This window comes from Barbus barbus (genome assembly GCF_936440315.1).
Source record: "Barbus barbus genome assembly, chromosome: 2".
NCBI lineage: Eukaryota > Metazoa > Chordata > Actinopteri > Cypriniformes > Cyprinidae > Barbus > Barbus barbus.
In genome coordinates this window covers 40,574,996-40,601,821 of record NC_136730.1, presented here as the reverse complement: position 1 = coordinate 40,601,821, position 26,826 = coordinate 40,574,996, and the positions used below count along the sequence as shown (strand labels likewise).

The following is a 26,826-nucleotide window of genomic DNA, read 5'->3' as shown; positions in this document are numbered from 1 at the left end:
CAGTATTCCACCACAACACTGTAATGTCCCTTTAAAAAGTTTGTGTGAAAGATTGTTTAGGTGGTTTCTATGGAAATGTTCAGTGACATCAGAGCACATGTTGGACATGGAGGGAATTTAAATTTGAAGAAAACATATGAAGAAAAATCAAGGTAAATATTGCTTGATCAGTTAATATATTTATTCTACTTCATTTCCAAACATGCTGTACCTTCAAGTTTTTTTTTTTAAAAGCTAAAACTTTTAAGTTAAATAAGAGTATTTTGCAGACATGAAATGCTAAGTATTAATTCAAAGCTAATCAGTGAAGCTATCTTCCATTTTTTCACAAAAAACTACAGAAATGTCATTTCCACCAGTCATTTCCACCACACTGCTTTTGTGGTGGAAATTACATTTATGGTTTCAAAGTACAATTGATATGTTTAATGACTTTGTGAATTGAGTTTGATGAGTGTGATGAGTTTAAGACTTTTTCTAATAAATATCTCTGCTGTTTCTCTACATTCACGTTAATTCTTTGTCATTTCCACAACACCCTGTCATTTCCATCACCACACATTTAAATTTTTTTTTTTAAAAGTTCTCATCACACATTAAAAATGTATCCACAATTTATGAGATCATGCTCTACTTAATATAAAAATTCAAGTTATTTATTTTCTAATTAGCTCTTACCCAAACCAACATTAAATTTCAGAGTGAGACAAGTGTACAGTTCAGCATTTGGCCCTTAGGGCAGTTAATTTATCTCAGTGACAAATGTATAATTATTGTACATTGTGGAAAAACTGGTAAAACTAGTTACAAAAATGATTGAGACTATTCTTGAGTGGCATAAGTTATTCTATATTTAAATAACAGCTGTGTATTGAGATGTGGTGGAAATGACATTTGTTCATTGCAAGTCGGAAAAATGTAAAATATTAACAATTTCTCTTAGTAATCTAAGTTTGTCCTCTTACAGACCTTAAAACTAGACAAATAAACTTATGAGACTTTGTTACGTGACTTTTGAACAAGTTTTTTTTAATTCAACTTCACAAGGCTAAAAGTCCCCCTAGTAGAAGAAATGCCTATAAAGACACTCAAAGTGCTTGCTATTTAATTCCATACGAAAGGCGTATTTATCATCCATTTTTACTTTAATTCAAATGTGTATTTTAGATTTTTATAGAAAATATTACAACAATCACATATTTCACAGAGATCGCAACTGACATAGTGTTTGGAAATATTCATGCACAATTTAAATTATGAATGCATGATATTATCGGACCAGTATCGGAATCAGCCAATAATGGTTTTAAATGTAAATATCGACATAGGCCCGATATGAAAAATTATGCCGATATGTCTCGCCGATAAGAGGAATACATTAACTCACATGTGACCAGGGTGTGCTAGCGATTAGATCACGTAAGCAGTGTGGTTCATTTTTGAAGCAAAGTTTTGCCAGAATGGTGATTAGATTCACTGTTTTGGATCACTGCATTTAATCTGGGAAAGCACCTACAGAATGACACGTTTGTGTGTGATAGAGTAACAGTAATAGCACGTGCAGCTGCAGCCTCCCCGGGGTCCTAATGCCAGCTCAGTAAGGAGTTTTAATTCCGGGGAATACAGGGAGTACTATATAGTTTCAAATCTTCAATGTAGTGTCATTATAAAAGAACTTCATTTTTGTTTATTTAATTCTAACAAACAAGTTCTTGTTGGTGTTGTTTCCAAACAATAGGAAATATATCGGTATTTTCCAAAATGAGTTGAAAAATATCGGCATATCGGATATCGGCAAAATCCAATATCATGATAAAAATCAGATAAAAAAAAAAAAAAACATTTTACTTTACTTTACTTTTAGTCATTTAGCAGAGGCTTTTATCCAAAGCGACTTACAAATAAGAAAAAGTAACTAAAACTATAAGTTAAAACTCTATAAATACTATATATATACACATTTAAGAAAATAAAGAAATTAAAAATGATAAATGCATACAACAACATTTCAAAGCTAAACATTTAAATGAAAACAAAAAATAAAGCTAAAAACAATTCAAAATATTAAAACAACAAAAGGTATGAGTATAATAATGATTTTAACATAACACTAAGCCAATTTTCATGTAGTATGTTGAAGTACTAAAATAACTGAAATGAAATAAAACTAAAATTTAATAAAAAAAAATCTATACAGACATAATACATATCAGTATTAGTTTTAATTAGTTTATCAGTAATCCTAAAAATAACACTGAGCCAAACACACATGCTAAAAAACGACAACAACTTGCTTACACATAGTAAGAAATGGTTATAAAAAAAACTGAAACAGAAGTGAAACAAGTAATAGGAAAGAGGAAGTAAAAAGTGATACTTATATCCTTTGGTGGTGTCCCTGCCCGGTGGAGTAGCATGGTCTTTACACTCTTCGGTCTTCACACAAGAAGGCCTTCACCCAATGCTTTTTATACCCATCTAACAAAATACTAATCTAATTCAGCTGAACACACTTTCCTGTTAATCACAACAAATGGCCAAGCAAGCGCCCGACAGTGACAATTGACGCGATACAGTATGAGACCAAACACGATTTTAGAAGAGAATGCAGCATCACGGTTGTCTGAACCAATGAGCATTAAGTTTCCCATCATGCTTTTAGTCAGCGCAGTCGGTGGAGAGCTACTGCGCGAGACTCACATTCTAGTGAATCCACTGAGATTAGGAGGTTCACTGCATAACTCTTGGGCAACGTTTGCACGTTGCTTGTGTGATATCCATTGGCTCGCCTTCCTGGTTTAAAACAAATATTTACAATATTGCGACATATAACCATCCCCCAACCCACCCACCCTTGAGTTGGTTGGGGGCCACGGATTTGCGCTACGCCACTGGACTCCATCCGTTAGTTAGCCTAGTGCCTGCTCACTTTTGCCCAGGCCCGCCCAAAAATAAAATTCGGGCTACACCACTGCTACTGAACTATAACGTAATACATTGTTTGCAGTTACATTGTAAACAGAGCCTCTTGATAGCAAAGCACCTCTGAGCCATCAAATAGTCCCACAGGTGCAAAAAAAAACAGAGTGGTAGTCATTCATTATTTACACAAGCATTTACAGCCTCAATGTAGAAAGGCATTCAACGAAACTTGCACAGCTTATAGTACAGATCATGGCTCAGTAGCTTCGGTTTAGCTTTTAATACTCATCAACTCTGAGCTGAAGCCATTAAGACCTGCTTGTACTACATTAATCTCTCATAAACCTTTGCACCACACAGTCCCTCAAATCCCTTTGTCACATGATCCTGAACTCCCTCTGATCGATCAGAGGGAGAGAGAATGAGATGGGCAGATTTTCAAGTTGCACCTTAATTCCAGCCTGACAAATAAACTTCCAGTTCCTCCCCCAGCCCTGTCCAACAGCCTGTAATAATACCCAGCACATCACTAGGATTGTGAGGCGACCACGTGACCTGACTCCAAGTTTCAGGTCAGGCTGACAGGCGCACTTGGTCTGACAGAGTGCGTTGGGTAGGTTTTGCTGTTGGAGCTCCAGTTGGATAAGGTATGAGATAAAAGCAGCTGTTACAGGAACATAAAGGACAACAGTCAGATCAGGTAAACCTACTTCCCCTTTTTGCCCTCACACTAAGTTTTTACAGGCTGCTTTCCATATCTCGGTATGTGTGTTTGTGCGTAAGTGGATCATGCTGTGTGCTTCAAACAATCACTGTGTCTAAAAAGACAAAGGGTGAGATGGTTTGTTTATTCTATGGTTTCAAATGGATGTGATACAAATAGATGTTGGGCATGCTCCCATGCTCTGGGACAACATGAACAGCACCCTTTCTGCCAACACCCTGTTTAAGCTCTGAAGCAACCAGGAGGTATCAATTTCAGGGGTGATTACCTCTGGACTTTTAGTGACATGATGCCCCATGCAGACCCATGATAATGGCCAGCAGGACTGTTTATCTGGGGCTGAAATGATACGTGTCTAAAGCAAGGTCAGAGCTGGGATTAGAGGCTGTTTTGGGGGGTGAGGGATAGCTGAAGCTGTCAAAGGAGATGCTCTTTTGGCTACAGATTCCATTCACATGAACAGTTGGGTTTTAGAGATCAGCTCGGGGATTTATGGGCTGGATTTTACAGAGTAGTAAGGGAGTAAATCCCAAAGAGTTGGGAATCCCGTGTTTGTATGTACGCATGAGATGGGCTGGGAGGATTGACCAAGGTCCTTTTTGAAAGCGGTTCTTGATATAGGATTCAGGGTCACTTTTTGTTGACAGGCGGTGGTGACACATTCAAAGGATTAGTAGCTCTGTGGACATGAAGCTTTCAACCTCTTAAAATAGAGAGAGAGAGAGACTCAAGAAAACAAAACTGTAGTCAGACAACAGCAGTTTCTCAGAGTGCGACTGGACATGGCCCACACAAAACATAAACCCACACATTTGAAGTGCGGCCGCTAAGAACAGCCGAAACTGAGATGGCGGTGACGGGGGCTGAAGGTAAGAATGGCAGCAGTCGCACAGCTTTGCATGTCAGGTCACCACAGACAGAAGTAGAGTGTACTCCTTTCAGAACCAGTAACTATTTACTGACAGGTCTTGTATGTACGGTGGCAGTGTAGGAGGACTTCCTTGTTGTCCTTGAAGCGTTTGAGTGCAGTGATCCTAAGCAAAGTTTGGAGTGGAAATAGACGCAATTCTTAATCAAAACAAAAACAATTGAGAGAAGCTAAGGTCATGGCCTTGACTCAGCATTATTTTTCAGACAGACTTTGATTTGTGTGTAATGGAGAAGATATTGAAGCTTGTGATCTTGTGGGAAGAGTGATTGTGATTAAAACTTTATGGTAATTTTATTTCTCAATCAATGGAGCTAGTTGAAATATGCTCCAGTTTTGTGCCAGATATCCTTTGGCTTGTTCTCAGATGTGTACAGTAGCTATGGTTACGCAGCTGTCAGTATGACAGGCACAAACTTTACTTGATATGAAAGTTTGGCTTAGAAGAATGGAAACCTTGACAAATGGATCTGGTTCTTGCCAAGGAAAGCATCCCATATGGCCACTGTGGACCATGTTCCTAACTGTTCAGGGAGAAGTCACACCCAGGGCTCAGACACTTGAGCTATCCTCACACAGACATAACTGTTTTATAGGGCAGTGTGTCTGCACCTGTGCACTGGCCTAGTGACTGATTTTGCAGGCCTGGGAATGCACATGGCATCCCAGGACTATTTACAGCAAGCGTGTTGATATGAGCCATGAAACATATATCAGTGTTGTTTTGAGCAGTGACAGCAACTCAGGAACTAGTACAGCACTTCTGTAAATGCTTGTTTGGTTTCAACACGTCTTAAAATGAGACCATGTTTATGGAGTTGGTGGACATAGGCCTTAGAAGATGACTTCATGAATTCAACAGCTTATTGTTACTGAGGTGTGTTTAAATGTGCCCCTATACAGATATGCCACGGCAGTTCCCAAAGATTGCTCTAAGTGATGTGGATGAGGAAGTTCGTCTGCTGGCGGAGAAGGTGTATGCCTCGGCACTGAAGGAAGAGGACACAAAAGATGCCCTGTCCTTGTACACTGTCCCTGAGGACTGTCCCATAGGATTGCAGGAAGCCAAACAGAGGGAGCTACTCAGAGAACTGGCTGAGCAACAGTCAGAGGAAAGTGCCAAAAGGTCAGAATCAATTAGTTCTTCAGTGTAGACTACTATCAGTAGCCTCACCCTGATTGAAACACCAGGTCGTACCAGTCTATGGTAGACAAGCTGGTCTCTGGATGTGATAGCTAGTTAGCTGTTTGCCCAAAGTGGTCTTTTATTAGCTTGACCAATATGGGCTACATGGTTGAAACACCAACTGGTCAACCATGTAGCCCAGGGGTTTCCAAACCTGCTTCTGGAGAGTCAACATCCTGCAGAATTTTTCTCCAACCTGCCCCAGCATACCTGGCTAGATGTTTCTAATATTCCTGAAGACCTTGATTAGCTGGTTCAGGCATGATTAATTAGGGTTGGAGCTGAACTCTACAGAACAGTGGCCCTCCAGGATTGGAAACCCCTGATCTAGACCAGCTTGGACCAGTTAATGACCTTAATGACCACTTTAAACCATCTTGAAAACATGTCAAACCAGTTACCATCAGATGCTGGAATTCATTTTGAATTAATGATATGACACACATGCTTAATGAATTTATTATTTCATTTTTAGCCCCTATTTTCTTTAATCCTTTATAGGAAGAAGAGTTTTAAGATGATTCGATCCCAATCTATGTCACTACAAATCCCATTAAGTACGGATAGTGTTAGGGGTGTGGTGATGCCCCTCATTTCCCCTTCCTCTACCATCTCACAAAATTTCCTGGAGTATCAAAGAGTCACCATAAGTGGAGACTACTGTGCTGGGGTGTGTATTATTACAACAACTTTCTCTACTTTGCCATAATTTGTTGAAGGTTTAAGCACCACAGGCGCTTTTAACAGCTAATCGTGTTTTAACAATCATGTTTTGTCTTACAATCACTGTGCTCTTAGATTACAGTTGAGGACTATGAACAAGCAGCTAAAAGTCTGCTAAAAGCTCTCTTTATTCGAGAAAAATACTCAAAACTGGCATATCACAGATTCCCACGGACCATTTCACAGTTTCTACATAATGCAGCAAATAAACAGTGGACAGAAGAAGATGAAGTCCTTCCAGGTACATCTGTATTTGCTCAGAGTTCATAATCAGACATGACATGGAGACCATGTTTTTTCTAGGTATATTTTAGGCTCTATAAACATTTCAGTGGATTTTTTGTTTATAAAACTTGATGTTCCTCTTTAGTCCCTGCCTAAAGTCCCGTCGCAAGACATCAGTGTTAAACTAATTATAGAAGACATAAGAGCTGACATGAGTTATATGTAGCTCAACTAAGAATAATTGAAAATGTTGTGCTACTATGGGAACGATTCTTTCTCCTCTGATGGGAAAATCAACATTTTTATGCTGGTCATCAGCAAGGGATACTGCACTGGTCTACTGGTCTTCTTGCAAACATAATCAGCAATACTTTCATGGTCAACTAGCTTTGTTTTGCTTTATTTTTTTAAATTCTTCTGCTCTCCATAGATATATGCCCCTGCCCTGGTGAAGGAGAGGACCCTTACAGCATGGAAAATATTCCAGACAACCTCAATTATCAGATGAAGATGAAGGATGGCATTATTTATGTATATGAAAACACTGAAGCTCTAAGTATGAACAAACCACACTGTCTGCCTTATCCAGACCTGGAAACATTTGCCATTGACATGAGTCATGTGCTCGCCATGATCATCGATGGGCCTACGTAAGTCTCCAACCAATATTACCACAGAAGTCAACTTATCTGCATATATGAGAATTCTGAAATCTAAAACAGTACTTCTTCTTTAAACAGTAAGACCTACTGTCATAGACGACTAAACTTCCTTGGGTCAAAGTTTTACCTACATGAAATGCTCAACGAAATGGCAGAACTAAAAGAACTCAAGGGTGTTCCTCATAGAGATTTCTACAATGTCAGAAAGGTATAATTTGGAACACACATCAGTATATGCAAAAGTGATTTTCCCAACTGTCTAAATGTACACAAATGCTAACTTACAGGTAGACACTCATATCCATGCAGCAGCATGTATGAACCAGAAACACCTGCTTAATTTCATCCAAACAACCAATAAAACTGATGCAGAGAGAGTTGTCCTGGAGAAGGCAGGGGTTAAACTAACTCTCAAACAGGTGTTTAACAACCTGAATATGGACCCATATGATCTTACTGTAGACTCCTTAGATGTCCATGCCGTAAGTAACGTCTTATCTATATGTTGTATATGTAACAGCACAAGGATATGGTGGTGGCATGTACAGTATACTTCATGTTTAGTGTATTGACAGGGTAGACAAACCTTTCATCGCTTTGACAAATTCAACTCCAAGTACAATCCAGTAGGAGCAAATGAGCTACGGGAAATCTACTTGAAGACTGACAATTACATCAAAGGGGAGTATTTTGCCTGCTTGATCAAGGTACAGTCATTTTGTCTACACAAGACTAAGGGCATGGGTTTGGTCGGTAGGAACATTCAGTCAAACTATAGAGATGCACCGTGTTTTCACCTACACAGATTATATTATTACAAATATTAATGCAAATTTCAGAGTAAAAGTGAACCTTTTGAAACTCTAAACTTAAATAAAATTTGTGCTTAAGCACAGTTTTGTGCCAGAAACACAGAGACCGTCAAGATACCAACTACTGTACTAGTGAATAATAGTTTACATGTTGAGGGGATATTTAAAGTTCAGCTAACTTACATTTACATTTTTTAAATGTATAACGTAATTTTTGTTTCCTTTAAAAATTCACTCATATATATCTCATTTAAGTGTCTTTTGTGTCTCTTTGACCCTGTCAGGAAGTAGCACATGATCTGGAAGAGAGCAAGTATCAGCATGCCGAACCGCGACTGTCCATCTATGGACGTTGCCCCGAGGAGTGGGAAAGTCTCTCCCATTGGTTTATTCAGCACAAAGTGTACTCTCCAAACATGCGCTGGATCATACAAGTGCCCAGAATATAGTAAGTAGCTACATTAATTCTACATTTTCAGAAAGTATTAATTTCTTGTTGTACAATTATGTTATATTTATTTCTTTCAGTGACATTTTCAAGTCACGTAAGTTGATTCCTAATTTTGCCAAGATGCTTGAGAACATTTTCCTTCCTCTGTTTGAGGCAACAGTGAATCCTCAGCAGCACAAAGAGCTCCATGTATTTCTAAAATATGTAAGTTCAAGGTTCATAATAGATGTAAATAAGTTTAATCAACATACTTTCATTGTTTTAAATACTTCATGGCCAGATGCATGTGGACATTCCCTTTTAATTAATGGTTTGAATATTACAGTAATTGCAGTGGATTCAAATCTTAATGTTTACAGCATACCATAACATTCTAGAGAATTGTGTGCTTTCAGGATGAGGATCTTTTCTGCTCCAGCATGAAAAACGTGACTGGTCTGCACAAAGCCCAAATCTGAACCCCACTCAACATATTTAAGGATTAGGCCTAATTAAAATGACAACCGCAAGTCAGGCCCCATTAGCCAACGCCTGACCTCTGACCAATGCCTGACCTCACTAATGCTCGTGTCTGAATAGGAGCAAATTCCTGCATCCATGTCCATGTACATCTAGTGGACACCTTTTAAGAAGAGTGGAAGCTGGTGTCCACATTCTTTTGTCCATGTAGTGTATTTTATATTTTTGTTTTGATCAATTCATAATCATAGTTGTTGCAATGTTAGAACATTATTTGAAATCACAGGGTGCACTTCAGATTGAGAAAAACATTGCAGACTCTTTTTTTCCTCCTAGACTTTACTCATAGGATGTCCCCTCTTTCACAGGTGACTGGTTTTGACAGTGTGGATGATGAATCCAAGCATAGTGATCACATGTTCTCTTATAAGAGCCCCAAGCCTGAGCAATGGACAACAGATGACAATCCGCCCTACAGCTACTACCTCTTCCACATGTATGCCAACATCATGGTGCTCAACAACCTCAGGAAGTACGTGCTCCATTATATCTATTCCACACACCAACTGGAAAATTCCATTAGGTGAAGGGAGAGGCTACATTTTCCATAACAACAGGAAAAATGTCTGCATCGAAGGAGCAAGTAAACAGAGATTACTTAAAAATTTGCAATAAAGATATTCTACTATGCCCCCAGGCTTTTATAAACCTTGAATAGGTACTTTCCAATTGCATGTGTGAGTGTTCCACTATGCACCAGGACATCTATAAATACCACTGTATCAGTAATACACACATATTGGGTTACAACTGAGATACTGTTAAAGCCTGTGGAATACTGTCAGTAGAACATACTGATATTATCTTTCCACTTTATAAAAATTGATTATGGGAAGGCGAAAGGAAGGGAAGTGGTGTGTGTTGTGGTGTAGTGTGGTGACCCATACTCGGAATTTGTGCTCTGCTGGAATTACAGTAAATGCTACAGGAAATGTTTCAGATAGCCTTAATAGTGTGCTTTATTTGGTGACATCTAAATGAACTGGCTCTGTCAAAAAAGATGAAAATAAATAATGATGGAGTAAATAAAAATGACATAAAAGGAAAACATTTTAAGGGATCCTTGAAATAACAACTACAGGTTACCACTTTTTTCAGTTTATGTTTTAGTATGCCACTCTAGGATTTTTACTGTGTCCCTCTGGCGCCCACATTAACAATTTAATGCCAGAGGTTGCAAGTTGAGACACCCAATATGCCCCATTGTATATGTAACATATACACAGACAAACAGCACTTGAACATATGCTTGTGAATTTTTATCACAATGTGAAATTGAACTAAGAAGTACCATCTATTTTACCATTTGAAGCACTAAAAGTCAGTCCCTCCAGGATTTTGTGATTCTACTAGTGCAGAATTTAACGCAAAATCAAGTAACTTGCATAGTCATCTTATTTCTGCTATTGTATACAATTCTGTATATTTGTCAAAGCATAATTATTCATTATTTACTATTTTAGAGTATTTCTGTGCTGCGTTGTTTTTGAAGGACCCCAAATTCAGAAATGATGTACAAAAATTTTAATTGGAATCTTGTAGTCGCTAACTTTAATTATATAAAAACATCATGAATATTGGTGCATTTTCACGCCAATCAATGAAATCTCCACAAAAATCTGAAGTTTTGGTGGGACTGAAAAGTGCCCTAAATAGCAGCTGTGTGTTGTATGCTATAGTGTATTTTGTCTCTATATGTGTTCATTCTTGCAACACTCAATTTATTTTTCTCCTTTGTTCTAATTTTTTGTTATTTGGACACTATAACTGCAACAAACGTAGGGCTATAATATTCTATTTGTTGTTTCAGCTTGTGTGTTTGTGTGTGTTTTACAGGGAACGGGGTCTTAGTACCTTTCAATTTCGTCCACACTGTGGTGAAGCTGGTTCTATCACCCACCTGGTTTCAGCTTTCCTCACTGCGGACAACATCTCGCATGGCTTAAACCTGAAAAAGGTTAGAAGAAGATTAGTTCAGACTATTGTGGTCAGAGGCACTTAAAAATTAAGTCTAATGCAATATAATTCTGAAAACATGAAAGATAACTATTCATTGTACGAGCTTATTAGTCAAATTACCAAATATATTGTACTTTAATTGATGGTGGTGGCAAAGAAAATGGATTCAGAGTTCAAATCTTCAGCCCAAGTCTATTCATGAAGTTGCAGATGACACATGTAAATGGAAGCAAGCCTGATCAGAGCATTTAATCTCATGATCAAACTGAACAAGCTATCATATGTAACATATACGCATGTGTGTTTTTTCTAGAGTCCAGTGCTGCAGTACCTGTATTATCTTGCCCAAGTGCCCATTGCCATGTCCCCATTGAGTAACAACAGTCTGTTCCTGGAATACTCCAAGAACCCACTGCGAGAGTTCCTACACAAAGGCCTGTGTGTATCGCTCTCCACTGATGATCCCATGCAGTTCCACTACACCAAGGTCAGACACATACAACATCTTACAGCTGGACCCCAATTTCCTAAATGTACCTGAAGTACCTCCTAAAATGCTCTAACCTTTCAATAAATAAGCTCAATAATGAATTTTAACCCTGTAAAACCTGCCTGTATAATAGTTAAAAAAATATTCTTGGAACATTTATTGAACCTTATATATATATATATATATATATATATATATATATATATATATATATATATATATATATATATATATATAATATACAACTTTTTTTTCTGAAAACGTTTTAATGAAATGTGACCCTGGACCACAAAACCAGTCTTACGTCACTGGGGTATATTTGTAGCAATAGCCAAAAAGACATTGTATGGGTCAAAATGATCCATTTTTCTTTTATGCCAAAACTCATTAGGACATTAAGTAAATATTCCATGTTCCAAGAAGATATTTTGTAAATTTCCTACTGTAAATATATCAAAACTTAATTTTTGATTAGTAATATGCCTGGCTAAGAACTTCATTTGGACAATTTTAAAGGCGATTTTCTCAGTATTTAGATTCCAGATTCTCAGATTCCAGTAGTTGTATCTCAGCCAAATCTTAACAAAATCAATGCATCAATGCAAAGCTTATTTATTCAGCTTTCAGATGATGTATAAATCTCAATTTTGAAAAATTTGCCCTTATGACTGGTTTTGTGGTCCTGGGTCACAAATGCTTTTAATACGACGGAAACTGTAATGTGATCACAGTTTAACAAAAACATTGTACGTTAGGCCTAATAATTGTAATGATTTCATTTCCACGGTTATTCAAACAACGAATAAATTATATGGAGAAAGCGAGCAAAGAACACAACGGAGCTTTTTGAAACTAATCGAAATTATTCACGGTTTCGAAGCGCTCCAATTGGATCGCGTACCACGAATCATTTGATTCCGATCGGGACTTTAAACCACGTATCGCGAATCATTGATTTAGGTTCGGGACCGGGATTCGCTGAGTGGGATAAAAAAAAATAATTCAGCAGACGCAGGGATGCAAATCCCTTTCTAACAGAGTCAGTCACTTATTGATTTTTTTATCTGTTGGTATTTGATAGAATCCATGATGCCATGTGTCTAAACAAAATGTCCAGGATCTCCAGCAAAAATATAGGCCCACAACATAAAAAATACAGCAGTATATTTCATTGTACACATGAACAACTATATATTGAAAAGGTTTCGTAACATTTTCTGTTGATTGGAAATTCTTAATTATTGCCCTGATGGAGGAAATGGATGGAGGAAAATCTAGCTCTTTTCTTAAAGCCATTTCACTAATTTGTGAAGCTCAATTATCTTTTGCTGCACATCAGAAATATATTCTTTGGTTTTTCTCGTTGTGATGGATGATTAAGGAAATTTGGGCTTTGTTTTCCCTGCTATTTATATTTCTGTGAAACAAGAAGCCATGGCTGGATAATTTCATGTTCACAATCACCCTGGAGTGCTCAAAATTGTGAATATGAATGGGAATATACTTCAGAGATGTTTTACTCATAAGAATTTCTAGGGGTACCAATAATTGTGTCCAACGTGTATTTGAGAAAAACATTTATTTCATAATGATATTTCCCCCATTTTAAATTCTTATTATCCAATAAAGCGAGCGAATCGGGGAATCTTCCCATCCCTAATACCATACGTTAATGGTTGCATTTCACCGTAATTTGTTTGCATTTAAAGACTGACACCATCATCACGGCTGTAAATTATTTACAAGAACAATATTTCACCACCGATCCTCTACAGCTGAAAATGAGGAGAAGATGAAGAGAAGAAAAGCACGTATTTTGAAATGTGCCATATATGGTAGCAACAGGTAGGCTATATATAAGTATAAAGAAATAGAATGGTGAAGGAAATTCTAGATCTAGGTGTCACAGATCGGCCAGGCTCTCTCACCACCCAATCACAGCGCACACCTTCACCTGAATTCTTATCACCCGTACCTGCTCAACGTTTGAACACTCATCGATTGATGAATTTGACTGGATCGAATCCCGCTCCGGCGAGCGAGGCTCCGTACGCCACACTGTTCGACTCCATCGGTGAAACACACACACTCTCTCACACACACACACACTCACAGTGAACCAGACCTCAGGAGTCGGAGCCGTATTGTCTCAGCAGCAGGGGAATCCAGCCAAACTCCATCCATGTGCCTTCTTTTCTCGCAAACTCAGCCCGGCAGAAAGAAACTATGATATTGGTAACAGGGAACTCCTTGCCATCAAACTGGCCCTCGAGGAGTGGAGGCATTGGTTTGAGGGTGCTCAATACCAGTTCACAGTTCTCACAGATAATAAGAATCTACAATACTTAAGAGATGCCAAGAGGCTCAACCCTCGCCAGGTTCGGTGGGCACTCTTTTTCACACGCTTTAACTTTACCATCTCCTATCGTCCAGGTCCCAAGAATGTGAAAGCGGATGCTCTGTCTCGCCTTCATGCTCCAGAAGAAGCCAACGAAGAACCAGAGTCAATCATCCCAGAAAGGATCATTGTGAGTCCTATCCAGTGGGATTCCGACCCTATCTCCTCCACCAATGCTTCCACGGCCACTCCGCAGGGCTGTCCACCCGGCTTACAATATGTCCCCAGGGCTCAACGCACCCCCCTCATTCATTACGTTCACTCATCTCTGGGCACTGGCCACTGGCCACCCAGGGCCCAACAGCACCCTCTCGCTGCTAAAAGATCGCTTCTGGTGGCCCAATATGAGTAGACTTCATCACGGATCTGCCTGCCTCTGGTAACACATATATTCTAGTGGTCATTGATCGGTTTTCCAAGTCTTGTCGTCTTCTTCCCCTCAGAGGTCTACCCACGGCAATGGAGACTGCTGAACTGATGTTTAATCACGTCTTCCGGTATTATGGCATCCCTGAAGATATCGTTTCAGATCGAGGACCACAATTTATCTCAAGGGTATGGAAAGCCTTTTTCTCTCTCCTGGATGTGACCATAAGTTTATCATCTGGATACCATCCCCAGACGAACGGGCAGACGGAAAGGAAGATCCAGGAAATAGAACGATTCCTACGAACCTTCTGCCATGGCCACCAGGACTCTTAGAACCAGTTTATTGGCTGGGCCGAGTACGCTCAGAATTCTCTATGCCAACCGTCCACCGGACTCACTCCTTTCCAGTGTGTGCTCTACTACCAGCCACCCCTGTTCCCCTGGTCCGGGGAACCGTCAGATGTACCAGCAGTTGACCACTGGTTCCGAGAGAGCGAGAGGGTTTGGGACGCTGCTCATCACCAGCTACAGCGAGCAGTGCATAGGCACAAAATGACAGCAGACCTTCAAAGATCCGAAGCCCCCCAGTACCAACCCGGACAGAAGGTCTGGCTGTCAACCAAGGACATCATGATGCGCCTACCCTGCAAAAAGCTTAGTCCCAGATTTGTTGGCCCATCTCCATCTCCATCTCCAGACAAATCAACCCGGTCACCTACCAACTTCAACTCCCTCCACAATATAAGATTCACTCCACCTTCCATGTCTCCCTGCTCAAACCTTACCATTCTCCTGTTTCTGCCTCCACAGAGCCTGGCCCGACCGAGGAGCCCCCTCTCCCGTTGATTCTGGAGGACGGCCCTCAGGAGCGGGGCATGGAGAGGGGGGTAATGTCACAGATCGGCCAGGCTCTCCCACCACCCAATCACAGCGCATACCCTCACCTGAATTCTAATCACCTGCACATCGTTTGAACACTCATCAACTCTGCCATACAACACAGCACTTCAATGTCTGGTCTCGTTCATTCGAAGTGGACTCCCTATGCTATCACAGTGACTTACCTGCTACTTACCTCCATCGTGTCCTTACCTCCTGTGTCCTGTCCAGCGTCTGATCTCCAGTGTTCCCAAGTCTGTCTCCTCCAGCGATCCCGTGTCTGAAGCCATCGAATCAGCTTGTGTGAGGTGTGTGCTCCGACCATTGATTCACGAGTTCCTGTTAAGGCAAAGACATTCCATTACTCATCGCTCATTCAACCTGTCAATTGAAGCTCTTACTTACCTTCTCCCATCTGCTTTACTCAGCTGTTCAATAAAAACACCTGTTGTTGAATTGATCCTCTATATGAGTCTGCTTCCGTAACACTAGGCTAATTCTAGCTGCCAAGTAATAATTTTGAAATATTTGCAAATAATATTTTTAAATATGCACACATTTACTCTAAACGTTTAAATCGTCTCGTCACATTACAATCACTTAAATTATTCCATATTTTGAATTGTTAAAAAAATGTCAAGTAGTTTGCTTCCCTGTACATTAGTGTCGGTCGTTTAACATTTTTATCGTAAAACAGTTCTCAAATATGAAAAATTTTGCTTCTTCCAATCTTACCTCGCTCTCTTTCAACATTAAATCTGAGGTTTCACGCTGGAATTCGCACACACTGCTTCTGTGTGAACAGTAAACCCCGCCTACTTTGATTTGATTGGCCATTATTTTGATTGATGAGAGTTATTAAACCGCTGAGGCGGACCAGCCTCATATTAACCAATAGTCAGGTCAAGTGTTTAAATTACGTAAATAAGAGGATGCATTAACTTATTTATGTTAATTAGCGCATTTTAAAAATGGCATCTATCATTTTGTTATAGATAGAAATCCATTTAATAGTGTGTCCATTTTCCTGTAATCAATCAGAATCAGAATCAGAATGAGCTTTATTGGCCAAGTATGTTTACACATACAAGGAATTTGTTGTAGTGACAGAAGCTCCACAGTGCAACAGAAAGACAGCAACAGGACAGGACACAGATAATATATACAATATATTATCATTAATATACAATATATAATATAGGCAAATTGAATTTTTCCCTATTATTAAATTAAATATTCATTTATTAAGTGTCCAAGCAATTTGACTTAAGTGGTGTTTTGCTCCCGATTGAACTCAACAACTCACTCACACTTGTCGCCACCTACTGGCGTAGCAATGTACCTTTCAGAAATATCACTGAAAAAATCCCCCCAAATTGATGCACTATTATAAAATTTCATATACATTCATAAAATACATTTTACTTAATACATTAATACAAATGTATACTTAATACAAATGTATTTAATACATTTGATTTTCATTAGCCTACATTAGAGGTAGGCTACACAGTTGCCCCTGAGAAAATGCAGCTGTAGAATTACATTATTTTTCAATATACTGTATGTATATCCGAAGAGTTCAGATGCAAAAGCCTCTTAAGTGCCATCTGAAATTTTCATTTAAAATTAAAAATTTTATCAGGCTCCTATGTTTAGGTTCAGTAATTTTACGCTAATGGCAATGTATAGGTCCTTTTCTATGCAATTAAAGTGAAATAACTGAACATAAATATAAGCGCCAAATGCTCATTTTAGAAGTAAATTTCAGACGGCACTTAGAGGCTTTTGCATCTGAACTCTTCATACTGTATATATTGTATATATATATTGTAATTTGTTTACTACTGCAGGAGGCTTTAATGGAGGAGTACGCTATTGCAGCCCAACTGTGGAAGTTTAGCACATGTGATGTGTGTGAGATCGCCAGGAACAGCGTGCTGCAGAGTGGCCTTTCCCATGAGGTAGTGCACATCCTCAGTTCATAACAGTGTATAAATATTTATTCAGCACAACACTGAAGCCTCTTTGCAATTTTCCTCAGGAGAAAAAGTATTTCCTTGGGGCCAATTACCTGAAAGGTGGACCAGAGGGGAATGACATTCAGCGGACAAATGTAGCTCAGATCCGCATGGCCTACAGACACGAGACACTGTGTAATGAACTCAGCTTCCTCGTAGATGCAGTACAGTCAGAGGTTGTTGGGTCACAGTAGCTGTCCAATACATCTCTTTTAACCCCTCTGTGCCCATTCTGTATATGCATGATTGCTATTTTTATAAACAGTAGGAATGGATGCACAGGGACCCAAATGTAATGTTGTTTATTATCTAGTCTTGCTTCTCAGATTTCTAATACCCAGCCTTCTCCTAAACACTATCGTCTGCCTATGCAATGACTTAAAAAGGGATTGGCATCCTTGACATTACATTACATGGGCAGTGTCTCCCTCCTGTGGAGATTTGTGAACTATATCCTCAAAATATTTATGCGCTTCAGAGATAGGCAGACACCGAGATGCTTCCAAGTATTGCTGCAGCCCGGAGACCTCCAAGTGGTAGGTACTTATGCCGCAAGTAGGTTGGGACAGCTCCAAGAGGGAGGGTAGGTTTAGGGTTGGATTTAGTGTAGGGCATATTAACAAGGCCCAACCCATTTAGAGCTGGCTCCGACCTCCATTTATACCTCGATGCTTCTCTGGCAAAGAAAAAGATCTGGAACATTCCGCCACTGCCATGCAGAACATATAACGTAAGTGAAAAAACTCTACAAGATTTGCTTAGGTATATATACAGCCTTAACATTCTGGTTTAGGGTCGGAGCTGTGGTTTGTCAGGTTGAGCATCGTTTCCCATCATTTCTTGTCCATTCTCCGCTGTCCAGTCAGTAGTAGAATAACGTAATTAAATGGAACTTTGAAAATCACACATAGTTGCAGTTTTAATTGATGCAGCACTTCATGTTTGTAAAAAAGGGAGAATATTGCATTGTTTGAATTTATTTCTTTGAGAATATTTTAATGTGTGAAACATTGGTTAAATGGTTTGTTTGATGCAGTGCCCGTAGTGTGCTATGTTTTCTGAGGGCAACATATTTGTTTCAATATATATATATATGTTTCATGGGTGGAAAACTATTTTGTAAATGGCTAAAAAGTAATTCATAAATTCTTTCTCCCTGTATTTTGTGTGCTTTTCATGCCATATAATCCTTTTCACCAAATAAATATATTCTATACACATATTCTTTCCATCACAGGAATAAACTACATTCTAAAATATATTAAAATGCTATTTCTTTATATATATATATATATATATATATATATATATATATATATAGCCTATGCATCCTTGATGAATAAAGGTTATTTTTTGAAAGAATAAAATAAATATATAGTGAATTATATATTATTATTATTATTATATTCTAAAGCAACACTTTGAATTATTTTGGAACATTACATTTGAATTGAATGTCCAGACATTTAGCAAAATCAGTAAAATATTTAATGTATTTAATAAAAATTTAATTATTAAAAAAGCACAATAAAAAGCCAGCTTCCATAAATAAACACGTGCCATTTTGTACTTCATTACAAAACTACAACATTGTGACACAAACACTTCAGTCTCAGTCATTCCAAGATGTCTTGACAAATACAGAAATATCAGTCCTGGTCTGTAGAACTGCTGTTGTTGTTTTCTTCCTCGTTCTCCTCCACAAGCTCCTCCTGTGGTTTCTTTTTTGTTACAGTGCTCCCAAACCTCTGTCTCAATCTACTCCTTCTGCTGCTCGCTGTCACACTGCGTCCTGCAGGGTCTGTTCCTGTAGTACACAAATTTCAATGGTCAGCTTCTCTAAAAATTTAAGTTCAATTTAAAAACTGACTTGAATTAAAATTAGCTCTAGAATCCCAGAGATTTGCTCTGGGATTAGGATCTTAATTTTATATTTGAAAATATTTAAACAGAGGAACATAACTTACGTTTTGAAATAGTAAAGTGCTAGAAAGACAGCAAGCATGACTGTGAAGGTGACTGTGATCAGTAAGGCAGCTGGAACAGCTGCAAATCACAAAAGAGAAAACGGTAAATACATGCAAGCCATTGGGTTTAATCAAACAATAACTGCTGTTCTATGCTCATGTAATGAAAATAGCCGGATCAATCAGGGTTCCACTCATGGGCAGATGTTTCCCTTCATCATCCATGTCGTTAACAGAGGGACTGTGAGATGATGAAGAAGAAGGAACAGAGGAAGATGGGGAACTGAGTGAAGACGATGGGTAAGGTAGTTTAGAAAATGTGGTTTTCCTCAGATGAACTTCAGGTTGAGTCGTGGGAACACCAGATGAATGTGTTGTGATTGGCTTTCTTCTTGTCGTTTGGTGTGCAGCCATGGAAGCCTGCTTTTGTGCCTCAAAATCTGCAAACAGAACCGATTCAGGCTTGTTACATAACAGACACGACAATCAAACAAATCTCAGCGGTTACGTTCGCCTTGATCAGGGATTTGCCAATTCATCCCACTCGATTCCTTCCATTTCACCACATTCCTGGCCCTCATAGGAAACCAATCTGTGATGATGTCACATCCAGAACTGCCTATTTCCTTGGCACACTAACAGTTTGTATTGATTTGATGCCAATTGACACACAAACTTGGAAAGGAGTTCATACAAAAAATGTGTATCAGTCTTGTAAGTAACAAGTATGAATTTGCAATCAGTGGGACTCATTCACTACAAATATTTGTGCATAAAATCTGTGTATGAATCGTAATGATTTGCCATTAATTTTGCTATAAAATTTGAAACCGAAACTATGTGCATGCAAAAAAACAAACAAAAAAAACATTCTTTGGCCTCTGAAACTAGAAATGACAATAAACCATTTTTAATTAAACCAAATTATGACAAAAAGTTGAAATTATGATGTAAGCTTTACAAATTTCTCTACAAAAAAATAAATAAAATACAATTCCTGCCTAAATGACATAAATCAGAATTATAACATTATTAACTTTTTATCTCTATTTAAAATTATGACAAAAAAACTATATTGAGATACAAAGTCATAATTATGACAGTCAAAATGATGAGACAAGCAACTTTATGAGACAAAATATGAAATTATAAGATAAAACATGATACTTGCGATATGTCATGGGTGCGGTGTATAATAAACACAGGAAGAAGATGAATAACAGAAAGCAGTCTTTAATTAATCCACATCAGACAGGACAGGAGACACCCACACACACACACACACACACACACACACACGTTGGTTTTTGTGGTTTATGGGGACTCTCCATAGGCGTAATGGTTTTTATACTGAACAAACTGTGCTATTGCCCTACACCAACCCTACACCTAAACTTAGCCCTCACAGGAGACTTTGTGCATTTTGAGATTTTCAAAAAAACACCATTTAGTATGTTTTTTAAGCCTTTTGAATTACGGGGACATAGGCAGTGTCCTCATAAACCACCTTCATACTGTAATACCTCTGTCATACCCATGTCATTATACAAATTTGTGTCCTCATAAACCACATAAACATGCACACCCACCCAGACACATACTTTATGAAACATAACTTTGTGCTTCGCCAAAACGATATGACTTGGAAGAAATAATAGATTCATGAGACCAAAGATTACCTGTTAGATTTAATCAAAACGAATTTCACCTCATGTTTAACCACTACAGAGCCATCAGAGCCAGCGGCAGATGTCAGAAGGACTAGATGCGGTGAGGCTGCTCTCGGCGGATACATGAGCACTGAGCGCCCGCTGATCGCCTGGAACTCAAGTCTCCGAAATCGGCGAAGCAAATTTTCAAATGGGCACTATCTTTACAAATAAACAGCAGATTTGAGTTTTAAATAACTACATTCTCGCCTGAAATACTCTTAGAACGGCATTTCATGACTCAATAACAGTAATATTTTGAAAATGTTGTTTTCCCCTCCGCCATTAACACTCGCTGATTGGTACAAAATGCATTCTGGGATACCTCGCAGCCTCAAGTTTGCACAAGTCACCTCTGGATGCATCTTTGATAAAAGGGGCGGAGCAAGAACACATCCGGGGATTTGAACTGTACTTGGCTCGATGTGAACTTTGAATTGGAACAGTACTTGGGCGACTACTGATGAAGTCCAGACAGGGTTAAGGTGAGACGAGATAAAAGTCTTAATTATGAGATATCATAATTGTGAGATCAAAGTAAAAATTATGAGATAAAAGGGCAAGACAAAATCATTACTTTTGTCATAATTATGAAGTTTTAGCTCATAATTTGGACTTTTTATTTCATTTGGACTTTTGTTTTATAACTTTGAGTTAGTATCTCATAATTTTGACTTTTTATGTCAGTTATATTGGGAGAAATTATACTTTACCTTATGTGGCGGAAATAGGCTTTCATAGATCACAGATAGCAAGACTATGAAGAGCAGTTCAAATAATTTGGTCTTGGAAGAAGTTGGTGAGAAATATTTGAGTTCATTTTGAAATCTCTGACTTCTAACTCTGATCCAATGTCAAGTATGAGATATTATTTTTTTTTTTTCGATGACATGAATTGACAGAATAACTGAAGCAGCAGGGGACAAGCTAAAATCTCAATTTAGCAATCCCAGTGCAGTCTACAAGAAAAACAAACATGCAATTACAGACATTGTAGTTCACTTATTAATAGTTCACTTATTCACTAATGCAAAAAATTAAGCATGTAATGTTGGTAATGTTTGTTGTAAATATTCATTTCTGTATAAATTCTTATTTTTATAGTTGTTAAATTAGACATTATATATATATATATATATATTTACAGGTTAAGTGACACAACACTTTTAGTAATTTATAGTATTTTCAGTGACTCTTTATATATGTGACATTCATCGATTTACAGCAGGGAGTTTGTAGGAAAGCAAGTCTGTGATATTGGATTGGTTCGCTGTTGTTTATGAAGATGGTTACTAGATAGATGATGTGCTCAGAGCTCTGTGACTTCTTGGGTTGCTTGTTCGGCTTTGGTCTCTTAACTTAACAATTTCCACCTGTTCCCTTGTGCTTGCTTATTAACAGGCTGATGTCCATCTAACTTCCTGTGAAAGAATGCAGACACAGCTCTATCACACTTCCGGCAAACACACACACACACACACACACACACACACACACACACACACACACACACACAGGTACAACATCATCATCTCACTGCCAGGAAGTAACTTGGAAAAAATAAGCAAATAATTTATCTGGAAAATACATTTTATTGGAGTAATATTGGTTGATATTGTGTCAAGTGCATGACTGTGATGACCATATTTTGTCCCAATTATCATATTTTGTATTTTTTTTATATTATGTAATCCATATATATAAACTTTTTTTGCACTGTGACATTTAAATGCCAATTATTGATTATTTTTAGTACTTATTTTTAATAATAATTAACTCTCATTAGGTAATGTGGAATCATAAGATGTATGTTAAAATGTTTGTTGAATTGTTGGGTTCCCCAATAAAAAGATTTAATCACATACAGTAATTAATTCTCATTAGCTAAATCTGAATTTTCTTTCATTACTGAGAAAAAAATATTTAATTGTTTAATGTTATTTATTATTGAAAATATTTACTCTACATAATGGTGCCATTTATTGCACATAACTCTTTATTACAGAAATATAAATTTGCAGGGGAAATGTATTTAAAAGATAAGTAAAATGAAAATGATATAACGTCAACAATCTGCCACAGCCATATCACCCTGCGGCCCAAGACCGGTTGCCCACTGAAGCTAAGCAGGGTTGAGCCTGGTCAGTACCTGGATGGGAGACCTCCGGTGAAAACTAGGTTGCTGTTGGAAGAGGTGTTAGTGAGGCCAGCAGGGGGTGCTCACCCTGCAATCTGTGTGGGTCCTAATGCCCCGGTATAGTGACGGGACACTATACTGTCAAAAAGCACCGTCTTTCGGATGAGACGTTAAACCGAGGTCCTGACTCTCTGTGGTCATTAAAAATCCCATGGCACTTCTCGTAAAGAGTAGGGGTGTAACCCCGGTGTCCTGGCCAAATTCCCTCTACTGGCCCTTGTCTATCATGGCCTCCTAATAATCCCCATCCACTTGATTGGCTCTATGACTCTCTCTCCTCTCCACCTGTAGCTGGTGTGTGGTGAGCGCACTGGCGCCGTTGTCCTGTGGCTGCCGTCGCATCATCCAGGTGGATGCTGCACACTGGTGGTGGTTGAGGAGAGACCCCCCAACATGATTGTAAAGCGCTTTGGGTGTACAGCAATACACAATAAAAGCGCTATATAAATTCATTCATTCATTCATTCATTCATTCATTCATCTTGATTAAATGAAGTTAAATGAGATAAAAAGTCAAAATTATGACAAGTCAAAATTATGAGATACTAAGTCATAGTTATGACATGTCAAAATGAATAGATGAAAAGCCATAATTATGACATTAAAAGATACAAAATTTAGATAAACTCATAAAAAATTGTAAGAAACTCATCGCTATGGAAGCTTATTCCCACCATATAGGGGGGGAAAAAATAAATAAATCATCATTTGAAAAAAAAATCAGAAAAATACTATAACATTAAAAAGTCAAACGTAATGAGAAACTGATCACTATGTAGGCCCACCACATAGGGGGAAAAAAATGCTTTGGTAAAATTATTTCATTAAAGTTGTCATGTCAAATTTATGAGATACTAAGTCTTTATTTTCCACCATGTAATAAATAGGAAATGTACTCTAGAAAAAAACATGATTTTCAGACACCTTTATTACAAGGTGAAGTGGCACAACAGTAAACACAAGCACACATGTGCAAATATGAATTCTTTCATGCTAGTTAAAAGTGCTCTTCAAAATTGTGAAAAATTCAGAAGTATTAAAATCAGTGCTCTGAAGGCACAACCCCACACAACCGTCAACTACCAGCCGCAAAATATTGCACTTTAGGATCTACCTTGGAATGTCAATTCAAATAAACAACTGCAAAGATTTACTTAAAACATACTGTACCAAATTTTGTATTAAATATTGTACTTAATATTTCAAATATTATATATTTCACAAAACCTGAGAAGTTTAATCATAAGGTTCGAGTGGTATAATCATATATCAAACGTGAAAAGGTTTCTCTGCAATAACAAGAAATCCCAACATTCCCGACCTCAAGTTTTATAACTTATCAATTTAGCTTACAAAGCAAATCTGATTTCTCATCTAAGCACACTTGGTCCCTAAACAATAACAAGTAGTTCTGCTATTTTCTAAATGCAGTGTGAAGGACTGGTAGAAACAATATGAGCTGTGTTAATCTGTCTCTCCGTGATGGATGAGAATAAAGTCATTCTGGGGCAGGGGTCTTTGATCCTACATTCAGTCCAAAAAACTTCTTCTTGCCAGGGATGGCGGACTTTGCAGACGTGTCTCCGCTCTCACTGTAGCGGTTACTGAAGAAGCTTATGACATTGACAAGAATGAATGAAGCAAAAAACAGAGTGAGGACGATCCAAAGCACTCGATTTCGCCGAAAGAATTTGGGGAATATCCGGTCAAGGACCTCTAATGCATCCTCAAACCTGCTGTAAGGATAAAAACAACATGACTACTCATTCATTGACAATGATTTGACAGGCAGACACTTTGAAGTCAATTACCTATTAGTCTTCCTGTTTTTATCAGTATTTCCTCTTGTTTCCTCCTCAGAGTCCTTCTGCTTCTCTTCTGCTTTCTCTTCCTCCTCCTTCAGCTCCTGAAGTTCTTTAGACCTCATAAGTCCTTCTTGGTATCTACAGTAATGTTCATTTCTCCAATTAATACACAGTAGAAGCTGAAATTGTTTTCTAAAATCTTTTGTAAAGCTTAAAAATATACCGATTTTCAAGAATGCCTAATGTATACAGAATTTGAAAATAAAACCTTCATTTCGAAGGATTTGAATATCAACCATTTCGTGTCCTCGTTATTATTATTATTCTACAAAATTGAGCTTTTAGTCCAATTAAAAGTTCATGCTTTTGTTGTCTACATTGAGTTTTGTTTTCTAAAACGCAGTGTTTTATTGTTCAACCCTGTTATATATTTCACCCTTTAAAAAATGAGCACATTTAAAAGAATTATGTAAACTTGAAAAATTCAGTTTCTTAGTTTTAATTATGGCTAAATTAATACTTTTATTAACCAAGGACACATTCAATTGATCAAAAGTAATAATAAATATTATTATATTAGGTTATTTATTCGACAGAACAAATGAATGCTAAAATATTGAAACAAAACACTTCTTTTAAACTGTAATAATATTTCAAAATATTATAGTTTTACTGCATATTTGATCAAATACATGCAGCCTTGGTGAGCACGAGAGACTCAAAACATTTATGTACAGAAACATCTTAAATTGTGTGTGAAGAGTGTCAAGAAAAGAGCAATATAAATATAACAAATTATTACGGCCCATAAACTTTTAAACGGTACTGTATATTGACCTCATTAAGCATAATAGCATTAACGTTTTAGATTTTTTTTTAATGATAAACCATATTTGTTGAGCGCTAATCTGAATATCGGGGAAATCCCATTCTCTTCATGACATTTTTTTTTTTAAATGTTGGGAACACTTTAATTAGATTAGGGAACACTATTCACTATTAACTAGTTGCTTATTAGTATGCATATTACTAGCACATTGGCTGTTTATTAGTACTTATAAATCACATACTAATGCCTTATTCTGCATGAACATATTTTAGATCTCTTAATCCCATCCTTTATGTAATCCCTAATCTAAAGTGTTTAGGATATGGTTATGTGTGTATATGGTTTAAAAAAAAATAAAAAAAATCACCCTTTGGAAAATGCATATTTGTTGACAACTAATCTGGATATTGTGCAGAAAGCATTTTACTTTGTTGGTCATCAATGTTTTCCCTTTAAAAGAAGTGATAAAAAATGGCAATTTCCTGAGAATGTTTTTGTAGTTATGCAACTGCGTGATATAACTAGTCATCTGAACAGACTTAAACATTTGTTGTTTCATGTGTGCGTTCACACAGATTCATTTAAGCGTTCAGTAGTGCCAAGGGTGTTACCCTTTGTTATACGCTTCTTCTTCAATCTTGGCTTTGATCTCTTCTGTAATCTTCTCTGGACTGCAGACAACTTTGGTTGGCGTTGCTTCACTTTCCTGCTCCGTCAGAGGGTTTCCACTGCTTTGTTTCACATAGGAAAGAAGAGACAGTGATGGAGCAATAACAAAATTGCCATTACACAGATATGTGCAAACTACAGAACTAGCTCTCTCTGTTCATAACCACGAGTGATAACAATAATAACCTCTGCACTAATGGAGAGACTTAAATGCCACAGAAAGGAACATGCCACTGCAGCTCTGACAGAAGTGAGACATAAGATGTGCTTTGCGAGGTCTTTAAATCTCACTCGCTTTAGAATAGCATGCATGTTACCAGATTGTTATTGTCTGTCTGTCTTTGAGTTAAAACCCGGTATTTATATATGACGATCTCTTTGC

At 37.8% G+C, this 26,826-nt stretch overlaps 2 protein-coding genes across 11 annotated transcripts in view; one reads left to right on the top strand and one right to left on the bottom strand.

The window, feature by feature from the left end:
• The window catches only part of LOC306886485 (AMP deaminase 3-like), a 29,700-nt gene extending 11,172 nt beyond the window's left edge, over positions 1-18,528 (top strand). The window contains exons 1-16 of one of the 5 annotated variants that reach the window (XR_013785631.1): positions 3,510-3,622; positions 5,478-5,700; positions 6,262-6,430; positions 6,559-6,724; positions 7,139-7,358; positions 7,449-7,578; positions 7,658-7,852; positions 7,946-8,077; positions 8,467-8,630; positions 8,711-8,837; positions 9,461-9,624; positions 10,989-11,109; positions 11,425-11,598; positions 17,101-17,211; positions 17,292-17,908; positions 18,070-18,521. Coding sequence is in view for 3 of the 5 variants with exons in the window: in XM_079443619.1 (XP_079299745.1) it covers positions 137-152; positions 5,478-5,700; positions 6,262-6,430; positions 6,559-6,724; positions 7,139-7,358; positions 7,449-7,578; positions 7,658-7,852; positions 7,946-8,077; positions 8,467-8,630; positions 8,711-8,837; positions 9,461-9,624; positions 10,989-11,109; positions 11,425-11,598; positions 17,101-17,211; positions 17,292-17,462 (2,283 nt within the window). In the remaining 2 variants the exon portion in view is untranslated. Of the gene's footprint in view, positions 1-81; positions 153-3,453; positions 3,623-5,477; positions 5,701-6,261; positions 6,431-6,558; positions 6,725-7,138; positions 7,359-7,448; positions 7,579-7,657; positions 7,853-7,945; positions 8,078-8,466; positions 8,631-8,710; positions 8,838-9,460; positions 9,625-10,988; positions 11,110-11,424; positions 11,599-17,100; positions 17,212-17,291 lie in introns of those variants that run through there. The other 4 variants (XR_013785630.1, XM_079443619.1, XM_079443620.1 and 1 more) reach the window with 4 other exon arrangements.
• Positions 18,529-23,982: 5,454 nt separating this feature from the next.
• LOC306883309 (inositol 1,4,5-triphosphate receptor associated 1-like) overlaps positions 23,983-26,826 on the bottom strand; it is a 34,964-nt gene continuing 32,120 nt past the window's right edge. For 2 of the 6 annotated variants that reach the window (XM_079438479.1, XM_079438483.1), the window contains exons 22-24: positions 26,387-26,503; positions 24,953-25,084; positions 23,988-24,877 (exon numbers count right to left, since the gene is read on the bottom strand). In XM_079438479.1, the coding sequence (XP_079294605.1) occupies positions 24,640-24,877; positions 24,953-25,084; positions 26,387-26,503 (487 nt within the window). In that variant the 3' untranslated portion in view covers positions 23,988-24,639. Of the gene's footprint in view, positions 24,878-24,952; positions 25,085-26,386; positions 26,507-26,826 lie in introns of all 6 variants that reach the window. The other 4 variants (XM_079438478.1, XM_079438482.1, XM_079438481.1 and 1 more) reach the window with 3 other exon arrangements.